At 36.4% G+C, this 25,588-nt stretch overlaps 1 protein-coding gene across 4 annotated transcripts in view; it reads left to right on the forward strand.

Moving 5' to 3' along the window:
• AKAP6 (A-kinase anchoring protein 6) overlaps window positions 1-25,588 on the forward strand; it is a 607,701-nt gene that overhangs the window by 516,248 nt on the left and 65,865 nt on the right. For all 4 annotated transcript variants that reach the window (XM_082617945.1, XM_082617944.1, XM_082617947.1 and 1 more), the window contains one exon: window positions 1,775-1,999. In XM_082617945.1, the coding sequence (XP_082474071.1) occupies window positions 1,775-1,999 (225 nt within the window). The remainder of the gene's footprint in view (window positions 1-1,774; window positions 2,000-25,588) is intronic.

A 25,588-nucleotide genomic window follows, 5' to 3' on the forward strand; every position in this document is an offset into this window, starting at 1 on the left:
CAACTTTATATGCTTGATAGATAAAGCGATAGTCTGCCTATGCTGTATTTTCACATATCTATTTCTAATTAGGTAAATAATTAACAATAATCTTTTTGGAAAATTGTTTGAAGTATGTCATGTATATAGCTCCCTAAACAAAAATTTTAAATCAAGATAACAGTAAAAAAAGAAACAGAATATTTAGCTATCCTTTATGAGCCAGATACCTTAAAAATGGTTGTCATTTTAACAAAAATATCATTCGAATGCAGTATGCAGAGTTTTGTAATGATTTCTGGGAAGAGAAGGCTGCTGGGAAGATTTTAACAAAACCTGTGCTACACTACCACCACCAGGCATACTGCTTTAATTGGCATGATTACATTTTAATTGGCATGAAAAAAATTTAAAGACAAGGATTTTAACTTCTAACAATAGTAAAATAGAAGGATATGGTTTTTAATATTACTTTCATCTAAGGTGAACAGTGTGGAATGGAAATACATTAGAATGAAATGTCAGTGGTGCGTACAGTTTAATCTGTGAAATTTTGTCCCCTGTGCTGCATATTACTCTGTCTCAATTGCATATTAAACAACCCTATCAAGGCAGGCATTGGCATCTGCTGTGCTGACACAAATTGTGAATTAAATGAAATTGATGTCCTCTGTCGTATATTTATGAAGATGGACCATTCTCTGAAGTATTCTGTTTATGAAGAATTTATGATTGCAAACTGTTCCAGAACAAAAAAGTGGCAATAAATTCTTTTTTGTGACCCTACCCTCCAAGGGCATTGATTTCACCTCCTGCTGCTACTTTTGTTACAGCATAAAAACAATAGCTAAATCTGGATTCCACTGAGGGTCTTCAAATTATCAATATTTGCACCATGAAAATACAAGGGTGTTGCCAAGAAAGGCGATTTTTCTCCTAAAGATAACTATTTACAGAACACTACACAGCAGATGAATGTTTGTTGACTTAATTTTATTTGTGTTTTAAAGCCTATTTTTGTAGCTTTAATTCATCATTATAGATTAACTCGTCCTGATTCTCCAAAGAGAGTGTTTTCCACCAAAAAAAAAAAAAGCCTTTCCTGACTATACCTTCATGCCATAGTGGTTCATCTAAGCAGGCTTCTAGCATAGTGGATTGGGGCTTATTTTAACACATATTTTAGAAAGTCTAGCATCCACAAATGCAAAGTGGGAAGAATTGAAGGGTTGAACAATTTCTAGGTCAGGTAAAATCAACAGCACCAAGGAGGCTACCCCTTCTTAACAGTCCTGTGTCATAAGGTTTAGGGAATTGTACTTCACAAAACAAAAAAAAAACAACAAAAAAAAGGAATTTAATTCTCCATGCACAGTCTACTCTTGGCTTCCTTAGTATATTGATTAAACTCAAACTTCTACCTCCTGAAAATTTTATGCAGAGAATTTTTACTGTAAACTCCTGTCATGAGAATTGAAATGAGTTTTTATCAGTAACCATGGTGAACTTTTGGGTCAAAGCTCCTTTCTGTTAGAGGAAATTAGAAGTGAATGACGTCTTCGTAAGCCTCCAGTGGTAGTCAGAACAACACCCATGGCTCGAGAATCGAATCCTAAATGGAACGTTGAGCTAATCTGAACTGAATGTCAGTTGTGAGGTGGGAGGTGCAGCAGACACCTTCCAGGTGGCTCTTGTCACCAGCCAAACTGTGATACGTATTTGGTACCTACACTAATCAATGTTTTTGTTTTTTGCTGTTGGTGTTTTTGTTTTTGTTTTTAATCTGATGCATTAGAAAACCCTAGGAGAGAAGATCCAGGACACAATGGCAGGGCACAGTGGGTCGGGTGCACGTGACCTGCTCTCTCCTGAAAGCGGAAGCCTGGTAAGGCAGCTGGAGGTCAGGATCAAAGAACTGAAAGGGTGGCTAAGAGATACAGAGCTTTTCATCTTCAATTCCTGTCTGAGACAAGAAAAGGAAGGAACAATGAATGCTGAGAAACAACTGCAATACTTTAAGGTAATAAAAAACAGTCAAAGTTTATAAAAAGCTTTCTTTATGGTAGGGATAAAATATTTATCAAGTACGTAAAGTATTATACCCATGTATCTATGTATCACTGTGCACTTAAATGTTTCCTTGAATTTATAGGCACCCTCCACATTTCTTATATGCCAACCACTGTGTGTGTATAAAGATGAACATTAAGCATATCAAATACACATTGTATAGGGGAAATCTCTGCTGCTTGTGTGTTTTGTGCAATGCCTGTTGAAGGAGGGGGCTTTGATAAATTAAAAGCAGACCAGCAAACACTAAAGATTACTGAGGACTTTGAAAGGCAGACCTAAATGTTCTATAAATAATGTGGCTAAAAATACTTCCATAAATTGATATGATAAAAACACATGATTTAATATAAGACCATTAATGCTAACAAAAAGAAACATAATTTTTACATATGAGAGAACCAACTATTTATGGAAGGAAGAAATAAAATAAAAGTGTTTCCTACATTAGAGGTATTTTCCACTATAGAAAAATGTCAAACTTAGCAACATGGCTGTGTACATGTTCATTGTATGTCCATGAAGAAGAAGTGTTCCCCTCATTTGTTCCCATGGTTTACTCAATATCTTTTCAAAAGCAGTTTAAAATTGAAATCTTTGTTCTCATTGGCCACACTAGCCTGTACTGCTTGAACCCTCCTGTAAATGCAGTGATTATTTGAACTCTGGCTGGTGTCAGCCTAAGGGGTTGCAAACATGAATTTGCTGGCTTAACAGGTCTGAAAGAGGAGAAAGGGGAAAATCAAGAAGGAAAGAACTTCTTGAGACCAAGCAACTATTCCTTCCCAAAGCCTTCTAGGACCAGGTTTTATTCATCTCACATTCTGCTCTGCAGTCTTCCAGCAATCTACATATCAGAGAATGTAGTCACATGTAGTTCACCTTCCCTCTGCCAGACAAGACAGGCCCCCCTTGCTCACCTGCATAACCCAAGAGGAGGCCCCCTCCAAGGTAAGACCACAGTACTTCTCAGTAAACTGTCTGCATTACACATCTACACATTGTTTTACTTGAACTCCTTGTCTACCACTGAGTTGAAGTTAAAACCAGAAGTTAAAAAGTCTCTTGCCAAGGCAAATGGGTTTCACTATCTAAAATCTAACATCCAGATGATTTGTTACTTGACCTCCTCTTGTTTCACTCTAACCCCCCATTGCAGGGAGATGGAGTCTTCAGATATTTCCCTCTGTGTTGTTTGAACTTAACAGGTACTATATAAAACATCCCGGTCATCAGTAGGCTAGATGTTGTGAAATTTATTTTCTCTCTATAGTATCTATATTGCAGCTCTAGTGAACTGGTTAATGGCCCCAGTCAGTTGTGTGACCTTGGTCATATTTCTTGTATGATCCCTGGTGCCTCAGTTTCTTCATCTATAAAATGGGATGCTAGTAATATTTATCTTATGCAGTTATGAGTTCATACATGTAAATCATTATTTCTACTTTTTGTAATGGTGCATTCATAAAGGATAGAAATCTCAACATTATAAGCCCAAAGATGTTACATAATAATTGGGTGCTGCCAAATGACATTAGCTTTATGCTTTAGGCTTATACAGTGTCATCAACATTATCTTCAGCTAGGTCCTTGTAACAAATTTAAAAGAGATTAAGAGACACAGAGAGAGACAGAGAGAAATCTCTAGGCTTCCAAATCATTGAATAATTCCTAAGAGTTCTAGTCATTTGCTAACAAATACTTTGTAGCCACTAGGGAATATTCACTACCCCTAATTCATTACTTACCATGTACATCTTAGTGCCTGAAAATAATCATAGAATTTTTCTTTCAAAAGTACCAGAGATTATCACATGCTCTTTGCTCTTTTATTTCTTCAAAGACATTTTTTCCTTAGAGCATGTTTATGTTTTCAGTATCACCATTCATTAAACTCACTACATTTATGCCTGACTCTTATTTATTTAGCTATTTTTAAAGTAAGATAATAAATAGAGACTTTCCTACTCCAAACAACAGGCAGGATCTTGATGGTGATGTACACCTCATCATGTGTTTTTCCCAGCCCTATTCCATCCCCTGCAATCCTTACCTAAGATAATCATGATCCTGAATCCCATGTTCTTTATTTCCTTGCATTCCTCTAGGAAGAAGGAATATTTTTAATTTTAGTTGTTTTTAACCTTATTAAAAGGTAATCATGCTGTATGTTATCTTTAGGACTTCTTTTTCATTTAACATTATAATGCCAAGATTCATTCATCTCATTGCGTATGGCTGTAATTCACTTACTTTGACATTGTGTAATATTCCTTTGTGAGTATATACATATAATGCTAATAGCAACTTATGAGGTTGGTATTAGGATCCCAATTTTGCAGATATGGAAACAGGCACATGGAGGTTAAGTTTTGTGTGTCCAAGGCCACATATAATGAGTGGTAGAATTAGGTTTTAAATCCAGAACTGTCTGACTCTAAAGCCCATTCTCTGAACTACTATGCAAAATTGGTATTTATTGGTATTTACTGGATGCCCTTACATGCCAGGTGACTCAGAGGGAAGAGCAGGACAGAGCTAAATATCATTGTTTCTTTGTGGAAGGTTTATTAGTCACAATCTTCAGCAATTTGGCCAGAATAGCAAATGGCTGTAGCTATTAAAGATCTGGGGAGGTGAAAATATTTGTCTTTTCATTTTACATTTTTGTACAATATCAGTGTAAATTTCTTTGCCATGTGTCACTTTTTATTTTATTATTTTATTTTTTTAACATCTTTATTGGAGTATAATTGCTTTACAGTGGTGTGTTATGTGTCACTTTTTAAATTGAAACTTTTTAAACTTTTTGAGAATATGGAGCCCTGATGATTTTTCTGAATGACCTGAAACTGTAGTCCCTTCTAAAGTTTTGGCCTTGAGGAGTTTGATCGGATAAGCTAAGTGGATCTAGCATGACAGCACTTTTTTTTTTTTTTTTAAAGAAAGCTTTCTGTGTGTCAGTTGAAGTAAACGTCTTTCCTAGCCAGAATTATGAATATTTCTGAGCTGTTTACTCTTTAGTGCTTAGTATATGATTAGTTAAGTGTTCTGTATATTACCACATTCATTGGAAGAATGAAACCAAATGTTTGTAACACAATAATATTGTAATATAATGTTTATAACATGTCAAAAATCATAACTGGTAATAGGCATATGCAGAATAAAAACTTTTTACTCGCCACAAATCCAGAAAACAGATAACATCTGCCTTTCTAAGTGATAAAACCACTGAAATAAGAGAGTTATTAAAGAACCTTTATGTGTCAGAAACTCTATGCCATGTTCTGCCTCTTGTGGGTTCCCAAATGTCTTCTGCTGTCATTGGTCACACAGAACACAGAAGACAGGCTTTATCCACAGGGTTTAGCTTTATGATTCTCCATTCTCTAAAATCTCAGGCTTTTCATAGAATGAATTTCTTTAGATGACACCCAGAGTAATGATAGATAAGCCACAGTGCACTACCCAGGAGAACAGGGAGGGAGGGTGCTGCATATAAAAAGGAAAATCTGTCACTTTATAGACACAACTGTTTCCTTCTCAGAGTTTGGTCTGGGATGAGAGAAAGGACCAGGATCTTAAGTTTTCAGAAAAAGAGAAAAAGCAATTGTGGAAAATATTCTTTTTCTCTAAGACAGTAATGTGATAAATGTGGGATTAGACGAGGCAAAATTCTACCTAAGGAAGAGTTAAAGCCCAGGATGGGAGAAACACGAAGGTGTGAACCTAAGAGCCCTGGGACAGAAATGCAAAAGTGTCCAAGAGTGAACACACCATGACAACAAAACTCAGAGAGCACATCAGAGATTTAATGAGGCCAGCTGGCAAAGGGCCCCTTAGAGCTGTGTACGGGCAGCTTCAATGCAATTGGCTGGAAAGCATTACTTTTTAATGATGATCCTTCAGAGAGAAAAGAAAATAATTACTTAATCATATGTTCCTTGTATCCCATAACAAAATTCATTATTCTGAAGACTCAAATTGGGGAGAAATTATCGGTTACCAGCTAAAGGAGACTGCGACACTGGACTGGGCCCAGAACCAGCCTGGGAAGGACAAGTTTAGACTAGCCAAGAGGCTCTATCATAAGAAGAATGAATGGGATAGATTTGGTAACCTTCACAATGACTAATGTACCAAATCTGCTTACCAATTTAAATTTGACCAAACACTGATTGGTTCAAAATGATGGAGTAGAAGGACATGCACTCACTCCCTCTTGTGAGAGCACTGGAATCCCAGCTAAGTGTTGAACAATCATTGACAGGAAGACACTGCAACTCACCAAAAAAGATACCCCACATCTGAAGACAAAGGAGAAGTCACAATGAGATGGTAGGAGTGGCGCAATCACGATAAAATCAAATCCCGTAACCGCTAGGTGGGCGACTCACAAACTGGAGAACAATTATACCACAGAAGTCCACCCACAGGAGTGAAGCTTCTGAGCCCCATGTCAGGCTTCCCAACTTGGGGGCCCGGCAACAGGAGGGGGAATTCCCAGAGAATCAGACTTTGAAGGCTAGTGGAATTTGATTGCAGGGCTTCGGCAGGACTGGGGGAAATAGAGACTCCACTCTTGAAGGGCACACACAAAGTAGTATGCGCATTGGGACCCAGGGGAAGGAGCAGCGACCCCACAGGAGACGGGACCAGACCTACCTGCTACTGTTGGAGGGTCTCCTGCAGAGGTGGGGAGAGGCTGTGGCTCACCATGGGGGCAAGGACACTGGCAATGGGAGTTCTGGGAAGTACTCCGTGGCGTGAGCCCTCCTGGAGTCCACCATTAGCCTCACCAAAGAGCCTGTAGCCTCCAGTGCTGGGTCGCCTCAGGCCAAATAACCAACAGGGAGGGAACTCAGTGCCACCCATCAGCAGACAAGCAGATTAAAGTTTTACTGAGCTCTGCCCACCAGAGCAACACCCAGCTCTACCCACCAATTGTCCCTCCCATCAGGAAGTTTGCACAAGCTTTTTAGATAGCTTCATCCACCAGAGAGAAGACAGCAAACGCAAGAAGAACTACACTCCTGCAGCCTGTGTAATGAAAACCACATTTGCAGAAAGACAGACAAAATGAAAAGGCAGAGGACTATGTACCAGATGAAGGAACAAGACAAAACCCAAGAAAAACAACTAAATGAAGTGGAGATAGGCAACCTTCCAGAAAAAGAATTCAGAATAATGATAGTGAAGATGATCCAGGACCTCTGAAAAAGAATGGAGGCAAAGATTGAGAAGATGCAAGAAATGTTTAACAAAGACCTGGAAGAATTAAAAAACAAACAGAGATGAACAATACAATAACTGAAATGAAAAATACACTAGAAGGAATCAATAGCAGAATAACTGAGGCAGAAGAACAGATAAGTGACCTGGAAGACAGAATGGTGCAATTCACTGCCATGGAACAGAATAAAGAAAAAAGAATGAAAAAAAATGAAGACAGCCTAAGAGACCTCTGGAACAACATTAAACGCACCAACATTCGCATTATAGGGGTCCCAGAAGGAGAAAAGAGAGCAAAAGGACCCAAGAAAATATTTGAAGAGATTATAATCAAAAACTTCCCTAACATGTGAAAGGAAATAGCCACCCAAGTCCAGGAAACTCAGAGAGTCCCAGGCAGGATAAACGCAAGGACAAACATGCCAAGACACATAGTAATCAAATTGACAAAGAAAAAAAAAGACAAAGAAAAATTATTAAAAGCAACAAGGGAAAAATGACAAAGAGCATACAACGGAACTCCCATAAGGTTAACAGCTAATTTCTCAGCAGAAACTCTACAAGCCAGAAAGGAGTGGCATGATATATTTAAAGTGATGCAAAGGAAGAACCTACAACCAAGATTATTCTACCCAGCCAGGATCTTATTCAGATTCGACGGAGAAATCAAAAGCTTTACAGACAAGCAAAAGCTAAGAGAATTCAGCACCACCAAACCAGCTCTACAACAAATGCTAAAGAAACTTCTCTAAGTGGGAAACACAAGAGAAGAAAAGGACCTACAAAAACAAACCCAAAACAATTAAAAAAACAGTAATGGGAATATACGTATCGATAATTAACCTTAAATGTGAATGGATTAAATGCTCCAACCAAAAGACACAGGCTCGCTAAATGGATACAGACACAAGATCCATATATATGCTGTCTACAAGAGACTCACTTCAGACCTAGGGACACATATAGACTGAAAATGAGGGGATGGAAAAAGATATTCCATGCAAATGGAAATCAAAAGAAAGCTGGAATGGCAATACTCATATCAGATAAAATAGACTTTAAAATAAAGAAGGTTACAAGAGACAAGGAAGGACAGTACATAATTAACAAGGGATAAATCCAAGAAGAAGACAACAATTATAAGTATATATAACATAGGAGCACCCAACATAGGAGCACCTCAATACATAAGGCAACTGCTAACAGCTATAAGAGAGGAAATCGACAGTAACACAATAATAGTGGGGGACTTTAACACCTCACTTACACCAATGGACAGATCATCCAGACAGAAAATTAATAAGGAAACACAAGCTTTAAATGGCACGATAGACCAGATAGATTTAATTGATATTTATAGGACATTCCATCCGAAAACAGCAGATTACACTTTCTTCTCATATGCACACAGAACATTCTCCAGGATAGATCACATCTTGGGTCACAAATCAAGGCTCAGTAAATTTAGAAAATTGAAGTCATATCAAGCATCTTTTCTGACCCCAACGCTATGAGATTAGATATCAATTACAGGGCAAAATACATAAAAAACACAAATGCATGGAGGCTAAACAATACGTTACTAAATAACCAAGGGATCACTGAAGAAAACAAAGAGGAAATCAGAAAATACCTAGAGACCAATAACAATGAAAAGATGACGATCCAAAGCCTATGGGATGCAGCAAAAGCAGTTCTAAGAGGGAAGTTTATAGCAATACAGTCCTACCTCAAGAAACAAGAAAACTGTCAAATAAACAATCTAACCTTACACCTAAAGGAACTAGAGAAAGAAAAACAAACAAAACCCAAAGTTAGCAGAAGGAAAGAAATCATAAAGATCAGAGCAGAAATAAATGAAATAGAAACAAAGAAAATGATAGCAAAGATCAATAAAAGTAAAAGTTGATTCTTTGAGAAGATAAACAAAATTGATAAACCTTTAGCCCGACTCATCAAGAAAAGGAGGGAGAGGACTCAAATCAATAATATTAGAAATGAAAAAGAAGAAGTAACAATGGACACCACAGAAATACAAAGCATCATAAGAGACTACTACAAGCAGCTCCATGCCAATAAAATGGACAACCTGGAAGAAATGGACAAATTCTTAGAAAGGTATAACTTTCCAAGACTGAACCAGGAAGAAATAGAAAATATGAACAGACCATTCACAAGTAATGAAATGGAAACTGTGATTTAAAATGTTCCAACAAACAAAAGTCCAGGACCAGATGGCTTCACAGGTGAATTCTATCAAACATTTAGAGAAGAGCTAACACCCATCCTTCTCAAACTCTTCCAAAAATTGCAGAGGAAGGAACACTCCCAAACTCATTCTATGAGGCCACCATCACCCTGATACCAAAACCAGACAAAGATACTACAAAAAAAGAAAATTACAGACCAATATCACTGATGAATATAGATGCAAAAGTCCTCAACAAAATACTAGCAAACAGAATCCAACAACACATTAAAAGGATCATACGCCATGATCAAGTGAGATTTATCCCAGGGATGCAAGGATTTTTCAATATACACAAATCAATCAATGTGATCCACCATATTAACAAATTGAAGAATAAAAACCATGTGATCATCTCAATAGATGCAGAAAAAGCTTTTGGCAAAATTCAACACCGATTTATGAGAAAAACTCTCCAGAAAGTGGGCATAGAGGGAACCTACCTCAGCATAATAAAGGCCATATACGACACACCCACAGTCAACATCATTCTCAATGGTGAAAAACTGAAAACATTTCCTCTATGAACAAGACAAGGGTGTCCACTCTCGCCATGATGATTCAACATAGTTTTGGAAGTCCTAGCCATGGCAATCAGAGTAGAAAAAGAAATAAAAGGAATACAAATTGGAAAAGAAGAAGTGAAAATGTCACTGTTTGCAGATGACATGATACTATACAAAGAGAATGCTAAAGATGCCACCAGAAAACTACTAGAGCTAATCAATGAATTCGGTGAATTAGCTGGATACAAAATTAATGCACAGAAATCTCTTGCATTCCTATACACTAACAATGAAAGATCAGAAAGAGAAATTAAGGAAACAATCCCACTCACCATTACAACAAAAAGAATAAAATACCTAGGTATAAACCTACCTAAGGAGGTAAAGGACCTGTGCCCAGAAAACTATGAGACATTGATGAAAGGAATCAAAGGTGACAGAAACAGATGGAGAAATACACCATGTTCTTGCATTGAAAGTATCAATATTGTGAAACTGACTATACTACCCAAAGCAATTTACAGATTCATTGCAATCCCTATCAAATTTTTTTACAGAACTGGGACAAGAAATCTTAAAATTTGTATGGAGACACAAAAGACCCTGAATAGCAAAAGCAATCTTGAGGGAAAAAAACAGATGGAGGAATCAGACTTCTTGACTTCAGACTGTACTACAAAGCTACAGTAATCAAGACAATATGGTACTGACACAAAAACAGAAATATACGTTAGTGGAACAAGATAGAGAGCCCAGAGATAAACCCATGCACCTGTGGTCAACTAATCGATGACAAAGGAGGCAAGGATGGACAATGGAGAAGACAGTCTCTTCAATAAGTGGTGCTGGGAAAACTGGACAGCTACATGTAAAAGGATGAAATTAGAACACTTCCTAACACCATACACAAAAATAAACTCAAAATGGATTAAAGACATAAATATAAACCGAACACTATAAAACTCTTAGAGGAAAACATAGGAAGAACAAACACTCTTTGACATAAATCACAGCAAGATCTTTTTTGACCCACCTCCTAGAGTAATGGAAATAAAAACAAAAATAAACAAATGGGACCTAATGAAACTAAAAGCTTTTGCACATCAAAGGAAACCATAAACAAGATGAAAAGACAACACTCAGAATGGGAGAAAATATTTGCAAATGAATTCAATAGACGAAGGATTCATCTCCAAAATATATAAACAGCCCTTGCAGCTCAATATTAAAAAAACAAACAATCCAATCAAAAATTGGGCAGAAGACCTAAATAGACATTTATCCAAAGAAGACATACAGATGGCCAAGAGGCACATGAAAAGCTGCTCAACATCACTAATTAGTAGAGAAATGCAAATCAAAACTCCAATGGGTTATCACCTCACACCGGTCAGAATCGGCATCATCAGAAAATCTACAAAAAACAAATACCAGAGAGGGTGTGGAGAAAAGGGAACCCTCCTGTACTGTTGGTGGGAATGTAAATTCATACAGCCACTATGGAGAACAGTATGGAGGTTCCTTCAAAAACTAAAAATAGAATTACCATACGACCCAGCAATCCCACTACTGGGCATATACCCAGAGAAAACCATAATTCAAAAAGACACATGCACCCCAATGTTCACTGCAGCAGTATTTACAATAGCCAGGTCATGGAAACAACCTAAATGCCCATTGACAGATGAATGGATAAAGAAGATGTGGTATATATATACAATGGAACATTACTCAGCCATTAAAAGGAATGATATTGGGTCATTTGTAGACACATGGATGGACCTAGAGACAGTTATACAGAGTGAAGTAAACCAGAAAAAGAAAAACAAATATCATATATTAACACATATATGTGAAATCTAGAAAAATGGTACAGATGAACCACTTAGCAAGGCAGAAATAGAGTCACAGATGTGGCTATGGACAAACTATGGACACCAAGGGAGGAAAGCGGGGGGTGGGGCGTGGGGATGAATTGGGAGATTGGGGTTGACATATATACATTAATATGTATAAAATAGATAACTAATAAGTACCTGCTGTATTAAAAAAATTAAATTAAAAAAAAAAAGAAATTTGACCAAGCACTTTTTGCATGTTATTATATTTAAACCTTACCCTAATTATATAAGTTGAAAATTGTGGTCACCTTCTTATGTGTGTTTTTATTTATTTTCATGAATGAAGAACTTGAGATATGGAAAGTTAATGTGACTTGTTTGAATTCACACAGCAACCAGCAGCAGAGACAGAGCGAAACCATGGTCTTTGGGTTGAAATTTTAGTATTCTCCCATTCTGTCATTTGCTGACCCTTTGGTAAACATTGAAACCTTGTTTTACTCTAAATCAATGGTTGGCAACATTTTCTATAAAAAGCAGGTAATACAATCTCTGTCGCAGTTATTCAGCTCTGCTGTTATAGTGTAAAAGCAGCCACAGAGACTATGTAAATGAATAAATATTGTGTGTTTAATAAAACTAATTTACAGAACTATTTACAAGAGCCGGCAGTGGCTAGCAGACCTTAGTTTTCTGACCCTGCTCTAGATTACAAAAATTATCATAAACATGGGAATGGGTACCATCTACATCTCCTTTAAGGAAAGGAGGCCATGCAAGAATTGCATTAGGAGGAAGAAAACATTCTTTTAATAATTGTAATAGTGACAACCAGTGTTTATTGAGTGCTCATTAGATGTGAGTCACAGTTTCTAAGTTTCTCTATTCACTTATTTAATCCTCATCACCATCTTGAGGCAGCTGGTTTATTATCCCCTACTTATGGATGAGAAAACTGAGGCAGGGAAAATTGAAGTTACTGAAGTTCATACAGTTAGTAAGTGATAGAGCCAATAGTCAGGTCTAGAAAGTCTTTCAGAATCTGCCACTACTTTGTAGACTCAGTAGTCCTTGGGTCAAAGATCTATTTTCTGGAAAGAGAAAAAGATGTTAACTCATAACTTACTCTATTGTTCCTCATCCCTTTTCTGATTCCTTGGATAGCCATCTAGAGGATGTTGGGTTGTAACCTCCTCAGGAGCTTCCCAGGTATAACCTGAAACCAACCGTCACAAACAGAGGGCAGGAAGAGACTGAAGAAAGAGGCAGACCACTCCAGATTGGTAGGTGGCAGGTTTAATAGGAGAGGGAACTTAGGAGGCTTGTCATGGGCAGACACAAGACAAGAAATTTCCCCACCTCCAGAATCTTAAAGGTTTATATAGAGGCCTGAACTGGGTTCAGTCATGTACACAGTCCAGATAGTCTCACCACCACACTGTTATCTCAAGGCTGTATCCTTGGGGCAGCTTCTGATGGCAGGGAAGGCAAGCAGAACACACATTCCAAGGACAGGGGAGGAGAAGAGGAGTCCAGTTGCCCGGGTTCAGCTTGAAGGTCAAACTGATAGTCATGTCTTCTTGATGACCACCACCCCCCTCAATAGAGGAAGTCAGCAAGTCAATGTTTTAAACCTTGGACATTAAAAATTTTAGAGTAGGGTCTTTAACAGGATTTCAAATTAACTATGAGGTATGCAGCATTACTAAGTAATTACTCTGAAAGGGAATATCACTGATATACTTTTACAAAATAGATAAATAAAAGAGCTAAACACAGTTCACATGCTTTAAGAAGTATTTTCCCAAGTCTCACTGTGTGATTTCCAGAAATAAAAATAGAACCAATCTAGCCAAGACATTTAGAGGGAATTTCCCATGTCCACTATAATCAATTTCAAATGGCACCATAAATAATCACATGTCCTATGTCCTTCAAAACCCGCATTTTTAAGGAGATAAGGTTGAAAGACAGAAGAGAATATGTTGGAAGTTTTGAGATATGAGAGAGGAGGCCATGGTTCCTACAGGTCCAGGATCATCTCTGCTGCTGTGTCCTGGAGCCATACAAACTTGGTAATGATGCTGTTGGCAAAGCTGCAAACAAAGAATTACAGTAATTTAATCTGGCTGTAACAAAAGCGTGTAAAATGCTTTCAAAATCAACAGATATCAGACAGGATTTAATCCTTTCAATGTGTCTTAAATACATTTTTTTAAAAAGCTATTATATTAACCATGTATGTTCATCAAAAAGTAAGTACTGAAATCAGCTTTTATTAGATATTTTCCCCACTGTATATAAAAAAATCCATTGCCTAACACTTCTTTGGAAGTAATTTTGAGTAATTGGATACAATCTAGAGCTGCCTTGTAAAGAAAAAAACTGGCTGGGTTAAGGTTGAAATTCAAAGATAGATTTAAATAAATGTTATTCACAGTACCATCTGGGGGTAGTGGGAAGACCCACAGGAAATTTTTATAGGCAGTCCCATTGTAAGCCTTCTAAAGTAAAAGAAAATGGAGTAACAAAGGCCTAATTCTTTCTGAGTACACCTTTTTCTAGAAGATGCTGAATGATTCCTGAAGTGGGGCAATCTGCCCCTGAATTGAGGATTCATAGAGGTAGCCATATGCTCATGTCATATGTGTCGTTTGTATTACTGCTCTCAGGTAAACCAGATTCATGGAAGTTAAAGGCTGCACTGCTAATCTAGAAAGATGACAGAGAGAGGTCACCCATCCTTACTTCACTGCTGCCTCAAAAACCAGACAGAACTGCATTTAGGCTCTGAAACCACAGTGATGAATATTTCTATTCTTACTTGATTTCTTAACGTTATTTAAATGTTATTTTAATTGATAATAAGCTCAAATTAGGAAGAAACTGGGAGTACGGAATTGCAAAGATGTCTCCATGCTCTTCATGTAGATTGAAGCAGTGAATCTGATCCACCATAATGCAGAAGCTTAAGCCTGTGGGTTCAAGACGCTTGAGTTTATCCTGTCTCTACCTATTTCTAATCCATGATTTTTCTTAAAGCCCCAGGTTTCTCATCATAAAAATAGGCATAGTAATAACACCTCATAGAGTGGCTATGAGTATTAAATGAGATAATATATATGACAGCTCCTTAAAATGGAGCCTACCTAGTGAGAACTCAGCATTATAATGCTATCAGCATTATAATTACTATAGCATAAGCTTGTCCTTTTTAAAAAGCATTTATTTGTAATACAGTAGGGCAAATGGATAAAGTAAATGGTAAATAGTAATCAGGGAAAATTCCATGGGTTTCAATTACTTCAGGATTAGTTGTAGGATCTTTAAGAACTGAACTATCTGTTAGTTGGATCATTGGCCTATTACTACCTAGGTCAGACCACAAGAGAATTGTTTTCCTCTCAAGACTAGAAAAAAAGGAGATAGTAGACCTCCTAAGTTTGCCCTTTGACCTGTGGATTGGACAGCTTTTCTGGGGTGCAGAAAACTAGGTACCAGATTATCAAAGTGGGTCTCCACATTAGGCTGCTTTACAGCTTTTGAGCAAGGTGGTAACACTTGGAGGACATTTTCTTCCCTACTTTCTGTCTCCCTGACTCTCTTTTGTAAACACCCCTTTATAGCTTCATCATATTTCTCACAGATTATTGCTCTATACAGATACATGTATACCACACACACACACACACATGCACACACACACAAAATTAGACCATAAATTAAGGAAACAAACAAATCTTTTTTTCAGTGTTCATATTGAATTGTCTGTCATTTTTCTGTAATTTTACCACATCATTCTTTTATATTTAACTAATTAATGGTATTTATTGAATATCTCTCACTAGGTTCTGTTAGTTGGCAACATTATGATCTAGGATTTTCAGCTGTGTAATCTCAGCAAATAATTTCTCTTCTCTTTGCCTGATATTTTTTATTTGTAAATTTAGACTCTTGGATTGACAGAATTCAACTCTAGCATTCTGTGATTCTGTACTAGCCATCTTTTTCTATCAGTAAATGTATTCAATTGTAGATGCTATTTAATTCCTCTAAACAAACTTTTGGTTTGGCACAAAATTTCTGGTATATAATCAACTTTATATGCCAGGATTCATGTTTACTTCATTGAAAATGATGCTTCAGAAGGACAAAGGCATCTTTTGAACCAAAGTTGCAATGTTGTTGCCTTTGGCACCATGATAGCTTTCTCTTCATACCCATTTCCTTTCTAACATTATAGTGTCTTTATAATTTGAATAGAGATGTTGTATAAAATGTAAATGAAAAGGTCTTCCTAGTTATGAATTTCAGTCAGGATGGTGGCACAGGTAACATGTTTTGTTTCATCAGGACTTGGTTGATTTAGAAGTAGAAAGAAATATGCCAGTTAATTATTGGTGCAGCTAATATTATTATTATTTTATTAATATAATCCCATTCTTTCTCATACTTTCAATAGTTTCTTTTGACATTTGCATTTATTTTATAAGAATATGAAAAATAATTCAGAATTAATTCTTTATATATTTTTTATTCCTCAACATAATTTTTTATACCATGGTTTTCCATTTAAAAAAATTATTCTTAGTACTGACTATTGGATTGTCTTCTAATAATTTTTATAGAAAAAGTACTTTCCTGGTATATTCTCCAAATCATTGCATGTCTGAAAATGTATTTTTCTTGACCTCACATACAAACAATAGCTTGCTGAACAGAAAACTTTGTTATGGGGAGTATAACCTTTTGCCATCAAAACTGCTAATGATTCTTTTGGCATTTGGAGATGCCAAAAAAGAAGTCTAATTTTTGTTGCCACATAGAACTTTGTTTTTCATTTGTGTGTGACTGGGTGTTAGTCTCTTTATTTCTTTTGCTGGGAACTTGGTGAGTCCTAATTGATTTTGAGAACTTAAACCCTGCTTTAGATCAGGAAAGTTTTTCGTACTATTTGATTATCATAAGTTCTTTATATGTTTAGTTCCCTCCTTTTGAAAGTCCTATTCAATACGTATTGATGAGCCTATATTGACACATCATACACCCAGCATCCATAGTTTATGTTACCCTTCACTCTTGGTTTGTACATTCTGTGGGTTTGGACAAATGTATAATGACGTGTCCATCATCATGCCTAGTATTTCACTGACCTAAAAATCCTCTGTACTCTGCCTATTCATTCATCATCCCGCACTCACCACCCCAACCCCTGGCAACTTCTGGTCTTTTTACTCCCCATAGTTTTGCCTTTTCCAGAATGTCATGCGTCTGGAATTATAGTATGTAGCCCTTTCAGATTGGCTTCTATCACTTAGTAATATGCATTTAAGATTCCTCCACATCTTTTCATGGCTTAATAAGTCATTTCTTTTTAGCACTGAGTAATATTCCACTGTCTGGAGGTACCACAGTTTACTAATTCATTCACCTACTAAAAGACATCTTGGTTGCCTCCAAGTTTCGGTAATTATGAATTAAGCTGCTATAAATATCCATATGCAGGTTCTTGTGTGAACATAACTTTTCAACTCCTTTGGGTAAATACCAAGGAGTGCGATTGCTGGATTATATGGTAAGAGTGTGTTCAGTTTTGTGAAATTCCCAAACTGTCTCCCAAAGTGTTGGTACCATTTTGCATTCCTACCAGCAATGAATGAGACCTCCTGTTTCTCCCTAACCTTGCCAGCATTTGGTGTTGTGTGTTCCAAATTTTGGCCATTCTAATAGGTGCATGGTGATATTTCATTGTTATTTTAAGTATATAAACTTGTTAAGACTAGGAACTATATATTTTTTAAAATTTTTATTGAAGTATAGTTGATTTACAATGCTGTTCTAATTTCAGGTGTACAGCAAAGTGATTCAGTTACATGTATATATATATATATATATAAATATATAAAATATATATAGTATATATATATTCTTTTTCAGATTCTTTTCCCTTATAGGTTATTACAAAATATTGAGTATAGTTCCCTGTGCCATACAGTGGGTCCTTGTTGGTTATCTATTTTATATATAGTAGTATGTATCTGTTAATCCCAAACTCCTAATTTATCCCTCCCCCCATTTCCCCTTTGGTAACCATAAGATTGTTTTCTATGTTTGTGAGTCTGTTTCTGTTTTGTAAATAAGTTCATTTGTATCATTTTTTTAGATTCCACATATAAGCGATATCATATGATATTTGTCTTTGTCTGGCTTACTTCACTTAGTATGATAATCTCTAGGTCCATCCAGGAGTAGGAACTATCTTGAAGTTGTCATTTTTTGCACGCCCTTCACAGTAACAAGGACAATGCCTTAGAGTTGCTAGATACTAAAGAAGTACTTAGCAGATTGTAGAATTTCATCACAAGATGGTATTTGAGGTCATTTGGCTAGCTCAACCTCCTTATTCCAAAGAAGAGAAAACCAAGTCTCTGATAAATTAAGTGACTCACCCAGGACCATACAACCAGAGCCAGATGGCAGCCCATATCTCCTGAATCCTAACCCAGGCTATAGTCCAATAATACCAAACCGATGATTTTATGTGAGTCATCACTGATGCCTTTGCAATTTTCACATCTTGATTTTTCCTCTATAAAATAGAGATAATAAGCCTATCATTTGATGAATAGAAATTAAAAATGATCATCACAAGGGACATTGTGATTGATAGGAAATGTAGAAATGCTTACTAATACTATGAAGTACTATTTTAAACAGTGTTAAAAATAGATATGACAATAAACCAAGGCTCTTTTGGCATTGGAACTCAGAGCCTAACCATGCTGACCCTGCATCTTCTCATTTCAGGGGTCTTACTCTCAGGAGTTCAACTCAGTATGGAATTTGCTATCATTTTTCACCTTGTGTTTATGTTGTACCTCCATATGAGGAGCTTAAGGAGCTTTACAGACATTAGCTCATTAATCCTCCCAAAAACCTCTCTAAGGTAGGGCAGAGGCATAAATTATTATTCCTATCTGGAAAAAAAATGGCCTAACTTATCTCTCTTAATTTTACTGATACTCTAAACCATTGATTAAATCCTAACTTATACCCTGTACACTTAAAATATAATATTTTCTTCCCCAAGGATATTTTTCTTTCTTTTTCAATGTAATGTCATGAAGATAAGTGTGAAACCAGAATAACAGGTCTGGTGTTAGAAGCTCATTTGCGAAGCACAGGACAGGCGATAGGTTCCTCCTTCCCCATATGCTCTCCTCATTTTCTAAAAAATATCCTTTATTGCCCCTCAGTCATGACAGGAGAAGTGACTTTTAGGATTTGGAGGGACGTTTCGAGACCAATTCACTCCTTTATCTGTAAGCCAAGACCACCAGCAAGAGAACCAATGGATCCATTCAACCATGCCATACTAACTCTCTATAAAACACTGGTGCAACAGACTTCAAAGCTTTACAAAAGCAGCAATAGAAGTTAAATTTTCAGTCTTGTGTGCTTTGCTTAGGCATGTGGTTCTCACTATAAAGATATTTGGAGTTAGACTTTGAGGATGTTAGAACATGACCAAGACATGAGAAGAATCTGAGGCCAAGCAAGGTTGTTTCATGTAAACGATTGCAACAACACACTTGTCCAGTTAGAGCAGTTGCCCACAGTTCAGGCCAGTGAAAAGGAAAATGAATAAGAATGATAAAGATAAAGTGAAACTAGTACCCTATCACTCCTCAAAGTTTATCAGAGAGGGTAAGAATCATCTTGCAACTGATTTGAGAGATATTCCATGTTTTATTATTTTTTAAAAGACCATCTCAGACCGCCATATGATATTTTTCCTGTCTCATAACAAAATAAAGTTATGTAATAATCTGATGCCAGAAGATGGTAAAGGCTAAAGAATCATTGCATTTTAGAGAAGGGGTATTGAGGGCACATAAAAGTTACATCATTTACTTGAGATCATGTAACTAATTATTGCCAAACTAGGTAAAGGCCCTAAGTTGTGTTTCTTTCCCTTCCTCAATCCAAGTTGCTTCTCAGATGTTCAATTAAAACACCTTTATGCTTAGATGACTTATGTTCTACCTTGCTGCCAGATGAAGGAGTTTAACGAGAGGACTTCCCCCCAGTGTATTGAATCTTGTTTTGGGGAACAGGCAGGAGAGGGGTGCGGCGTCTTTTCTCAAAAGAAAAGAAAACATGTTCTTCTAAAAGGAAAATTAGCTTTTTCAAGAAACTGCTCTCAAAAATTTCTCCTGGACCTCTACTTTGTTTAAGCTATGGGAGTGTTTAAAGAATGAAGTTCTTATTACATTTCCTTTTCACAAGGTTGTGGAATATTGCTTTGAGCTAAGTAATCATCAGAGCAATTTACCAGTTGGCTAATATTTAGTCAGCATCTCTCTACTACCTGATATAACAGTTAAAGAGTGTTCTGCCGTTATATATTAGTTAAACTTCTAAGAGAAGTTTACTAACCTGAGAGTGTGGTTAGTATTACTGCACATCTGGGAATACTGAAAACTAGCAAAAAAGGAGTTGAATTGCCCTGGGCTTCCACCCCAAAAGCAAAGGAAAGAGCTAAGAAGCAAATTCCCAATGGTCCAGACCCACAGGAAAATGTCCTGTTTATTTTAGGTGCTATGAAAATAAAATCAGAAATATGAAGTTTATAGAGCTGGCTATACCTCAGCCTCTTCCAGGTCAGGGAAGAATAAATGAAAAAAACAGAAGCGTCTTTCTAATATTGACTTTCTGTCCTTAGTATCATTTTCCTCTTTTTTAGTGGTGTTATTCCCCACAGCCTAACTTTCTTCCTGCATTCTTGCTGTGTCCCTAGAGTTCTTGAATTCATTTACTTCCCATCTGTAGGATTCTTGAATAACAGTAATACTTCCCTAAAATACCAATTCCTAGCTGTTATACTTCAAGTAACGCTCTGAGCTTTGTGATGAGTTCCAGGAGTGGCTTCATAGGAAATAACAAGTAAGTTAGCCAGAGATAAGTCTGGAAAAATACGATTTGATGGAGGAGGCGGGTGAAGAATAGTCAACTGTGTATGGATGAGAGAGTTAGAAAACACCACGCAGCAGAGTTGAGTGATTCATGAAACAAATTAGTCCAACAATCTGTCCTCTCCTCTGTGTTCCACATTATCCCTGGGAATTCCTTTTGTGTCATCCTGGCTCCCGTGTTCTCTTGCTTTTCTTCTTAATGCTATTTCATCTCCCAGGTGTTGTCTTTATGATGGTTCTTCTTTCATCTGAACTCACAGATGAGTTCAGGTAGTTGGGATCCACAAATAATCCAGAGAAGAAAATCACCTTCATTCGTTCTCCAGAATTACTTGTTTTTAAAAAATATTTATTTATTTTTGGCTGCATTGGGTTTTAGCTGCGGCATGTGGGATCTTTCATTGTGGCGTGCGGTGGTCTTCGTTGTGGCACGCAGGCTTCTCTCTCTAGTTGTGGCGTGTGGGCTCAGTAGTTGCCGTGTGTGGGCTTAGTTGCCCCGCAGTGGCATGTGGGATCTTAGTTTCCCAAGCAGGGATTGAACCTGTGTCCCCTGCACTGGAAGCTGATTCTTAACCACTGGACCACCAGGGAAGTCCCCTCCAGAATTACTTTGAATGGAATCAGTAAGAGTTAAAAAGCACAGTGGGTATTGTAAAAAGATTTCAAAATATAATAATGTAAAAATAAATGGCAATTAATGCCTCATCTGCTTATGAAAAGAGTGATTGTGCGATTTTAAGAAAAGGTATAGTATAATGGCTAAGTTGCATTTATATCCAGCACCCTTTCCCCCTTATTGCTAAAAGTTACCTTTCTGTAATTGCAGACTAGTTTAGCATCTTAACAATAATGGACATGTTTTTAAAGTGCATTCTTTATTCCAGGGAGACTCTGTAATAGATACCAGCATTTTAGTAATGATACAAGCAATCTGTAAGCTATTACAGTTTTCTTTAGAGTATCGTAGTCTTCATATTGTTTTGTATGTCTGGAATTTTAATCGTGTTTTTAATTTAGAAAAGGAAGTATATAACATATTACTAATTACATGTGAATATGAACTAAGCACATGACCACTGAGCTTGATTCTTAAAAACAAACATGTTTAAAAGTACTTAACCTAGTGTAGGGTAAGTCACAAAGAAATTAAAGAATGCCACACAGGGCTAACAGCAGCTTTCATGGAATAACACAGTGAGGGTCTTCATTTTTAGAATGGTTATTAATTTTGGTCTACAGCTAAAAAGTAGCTAAGAGGAATAGAAATACTCCTTTCCAAATATAATTAATGTTTTTTGAACAGATGAAGGTACAAAAGAATTAAAACATAAATATGAGTGTATTAAAAGAATGTTTAGTTTTTCCCTTGATGACACCATTCATTGAAGAGTGTCCAAGAATTTGTAGTATTAGTAGTCCTGGTGGCCCTTAATGATTCAACTTGATTGGTGAGGATACTAGATTGCAAGAACAAGTAAGATCTTTTTCTAGGTCAAAGGTCAGGCTAATTAGGCCTGGAGGTAAAGATGACACCTCACTTATCTGCTGCCTAGGTGAACAGAGGGTAGATGATTTTTCTTAAAAAATGAAAGTGTTCGCTGAAACTATTTTGATTTTAAATGGTTAAAATAAATCATTTAGTGTTAGAATCTAGATTTATACTGTCATGTACAATTTAAAAAGTATTTTGGCACACATCCCAGACCCTCTTCAAGGAGCTGATAGAGATGTGCTTGGTGAATCAATTCAGGGGCCTTTACTGCTATTTTTAAAATCCAGCTTTTACATTAAATAAACCAGTTTGTTATTTTGCAAGTAGTTATAATCTACTTAGAACTGTCATTCTCTGTTTCTGACTTGCAGTTAGATGGTATTTCCAAAATGTCAGACCTAGATTCTGCTTCTACCGTCACCATAATACAATGTGACAGCCAAGATATTATATCAGTACCTTTTCCATAATTAGCAATAAGGATCCTGCCAAGGGTTAACTAGAAAAGTTTCATAAATGTTTTTCTACAAATGGTCCTGAAGGCAGTATTACGCTTTTAAAATCTGCTAATGTAGCAAAGACTCATGACAACCAGGAGACAAATCTGTGAGCAAAACTGTTTGGAGAGAATAGTTTTGTACTGTATGATGTATGGTATGTAAATGAGCTTATTAGGACTCTCATCTATTTTATTATTGGTGACCAATTTGATAGAGGCATTTAAAAAACAATATTTCTGCCTGACTCCTAGAAATGAAGAAGATACATTGATATAATTGAGAGCAAATGATTGCATGTCGTGCCATTTAATCATGTCGTTTTTCAATTGCTATTTTTTGCACTTCACTGCATGCTTATAGAATATTTAGCTCCAATATAGATTAAGTCCCAGAGTTTGCAACTGAGCTGAGTTCCTATATTGGCTGACATCTTTTAAGTTTGGAATCAGGTAAAATATGAAGATGTCTTTTGTCCATATTTTCTTTAAAATATGCAAGTTGTCATTCCTACCTCACTTGAGGTGTTTTAATTTTTTTGGCTGTTTTGAATTACTCCTTCACAATTCCAGGTTGGAAACTCTTTTTCCTTTTTTTTTTTCATATTTTTTAAAGTTTTATTTTTATTTTATTTATTTATTTTTTGGCCATGCCGTGTGGCTTGTGGGGTCTTAGTTCCCTGACCGGAGATTGAACCACACCCTCAGCAGTGGACGCATGGAGTCCTAACCACTGGACCACCAGGGAATTCCCTAAAGTTCACTTTTAATAGAATCATTTTTCTGATATTCACTTCCATTTTGGTTTGGGGCTAGATTTATTTCTTTTTCTTTTTTTTGACTAGATTTATTTCTGACATCATGTCTGTTAAATTCATGTTTGCCAAAAGAGCCAAAGTTGCCTGCTCAGCCCATTCCTTATCTGTGATGGCCACCACCTCCTCTACCAGAACAAGATGGCTCACACAGGTCAATACACAACAGGTTGTTCACCATTCTTTTCAGTGGGGTTTTCAGGAAAATATAGATATGTGTGTGCATATTTAGAAAAAGGGTATCTTGCTTTAATACTTCCAATTTCATTTCCCTGTTTCCTTTTTTTTTCTCTTCCTATCAAAACTTTTAATCTTGGTAGGTCATTTTATTTTTTATTTATTTATTTTTTAAAATTTTTTCTTATTTGTAACATACACTATACACTAGGTATAGTTAAGTTAAACACATAATTGGCTCAAGAATGGAGATGTCAGGACCAAATCTGCTGATCCCTTGCTGGAAGCTTTGATAATCATTTGCCTAATGAATGTTTCTTACTTTTGTTAAATCTCTTCATCATTATTTATATGATTTACATCTTTCTCAGAAAAGAGATTATCTCCCACTGTCTGCTAGAATATGAGGTCCTTGAGGGCAGAAAGTTTTGTTTTGTTCACTGATGTATCTCCAACACTGAGAACAGTGCCCATTATAAAGATGTTTAATAAATATTTGTTCAATTAATTAATTAGTATTTTTTCCACCTCTGCTATCATTAACTACCCTGGGCTTAAGAATTGCATAGGTTATAAATTCTTATCATTTTTGCAGGCTTAGGAATGGGTATAAGATAGACCCCTGACAGGTATATGGAAGAAGTTGTTGGCTCTCTGATCAACAGTAACTTTATGGCTGTGACCACTTCTGGTTAGAACTCAGGGGCAGAGGTGGTCTGAAAATGTCAAAATTTTCCAAGCTTCTTCAGCTCTCTTATGAAAGGCAATGTACCATAGTGTTTTCATGAATTGACTCTGGGTTCAGGTTGCATGGGTTAAAATCCTTTGCTGCTTATTTGCTGTTACTTAACCTCTCTGTGTCTCCATTATCTCATTTGTAAAATAGGTAGATGACAGCAATGTATGTCTCAGAGTGCTGTTGTGAGGATTAAATGAGTCCATACATATAAAGTACCTAAAAAATGCATAGCACACAGGAATACACAAAAAACATTTGTCATTAGTGTAGGAGATTAGTGAAAAATAACTAAGAAAATACTACTAAGAAAAGAGCTCTAGCAAGTTATGGCTCAATGATTGTTGGTTATTATTTTGCATTCAAGTAAATCTTGATTATTTGAAGCAAACATAGCATTATTTTTATTTTGTTTTGGTTCAGATACATATAGTCAACTCAGAATCATCTTTGGTAAAGTCTGTGAAGTCTATCTGACATGTCAGGTCTCTCATTCTTGCACAGATACTAACAACACAATAGATTACAATTTCATAAGCTATGTCTAAATATATATGAAACTCATCACTGCAATAATTACACTTAACTAACATTCTTCAACTCCCACATTTTCTTCAACTCCTTTTCCAGGCATGCTCTTATATATATACTTTTCTGTTATGTTTTATGATGTCTCTAGAAGTTAGGACAGCTATATTTAAAAAGGAACTGTATTTTTTTATCATATAGCAGAATGTTTTATCCGTTGACTGAGATTTATAGGTCTGTAGTTGTAACTGTATCCCAGGAAATTTTATAGCCATTACTTTAAAAAGAAATAAATAAAAGTTCTACATTTGCATTTGTAAGTGTATTAATCAGTGTATTGATCCATGGTTGCAGAACCATGGTGACTGACTGGATGGTATTGGTAATATCGAGTCTGTTGTCATAACACACTCTAAAGGAATGGAAAATTATCTGATTATATCATCAGTTTTGTGGTTGACAATATATACCTGCCCTTAACTGAGAGATT

This window comes from Mesoplodon mirus, assembly GCF_964341445.2.
Source record: "Mesoplodon mirus genome assembly, chromosome: 4".
NCBI classification, from domain to species: Eukaryota; Metazoa; Chordata; class Mammalia; order Artiodactyla; family Ziphiidae; genus Mesoplodon; species Mesoplodon mirus.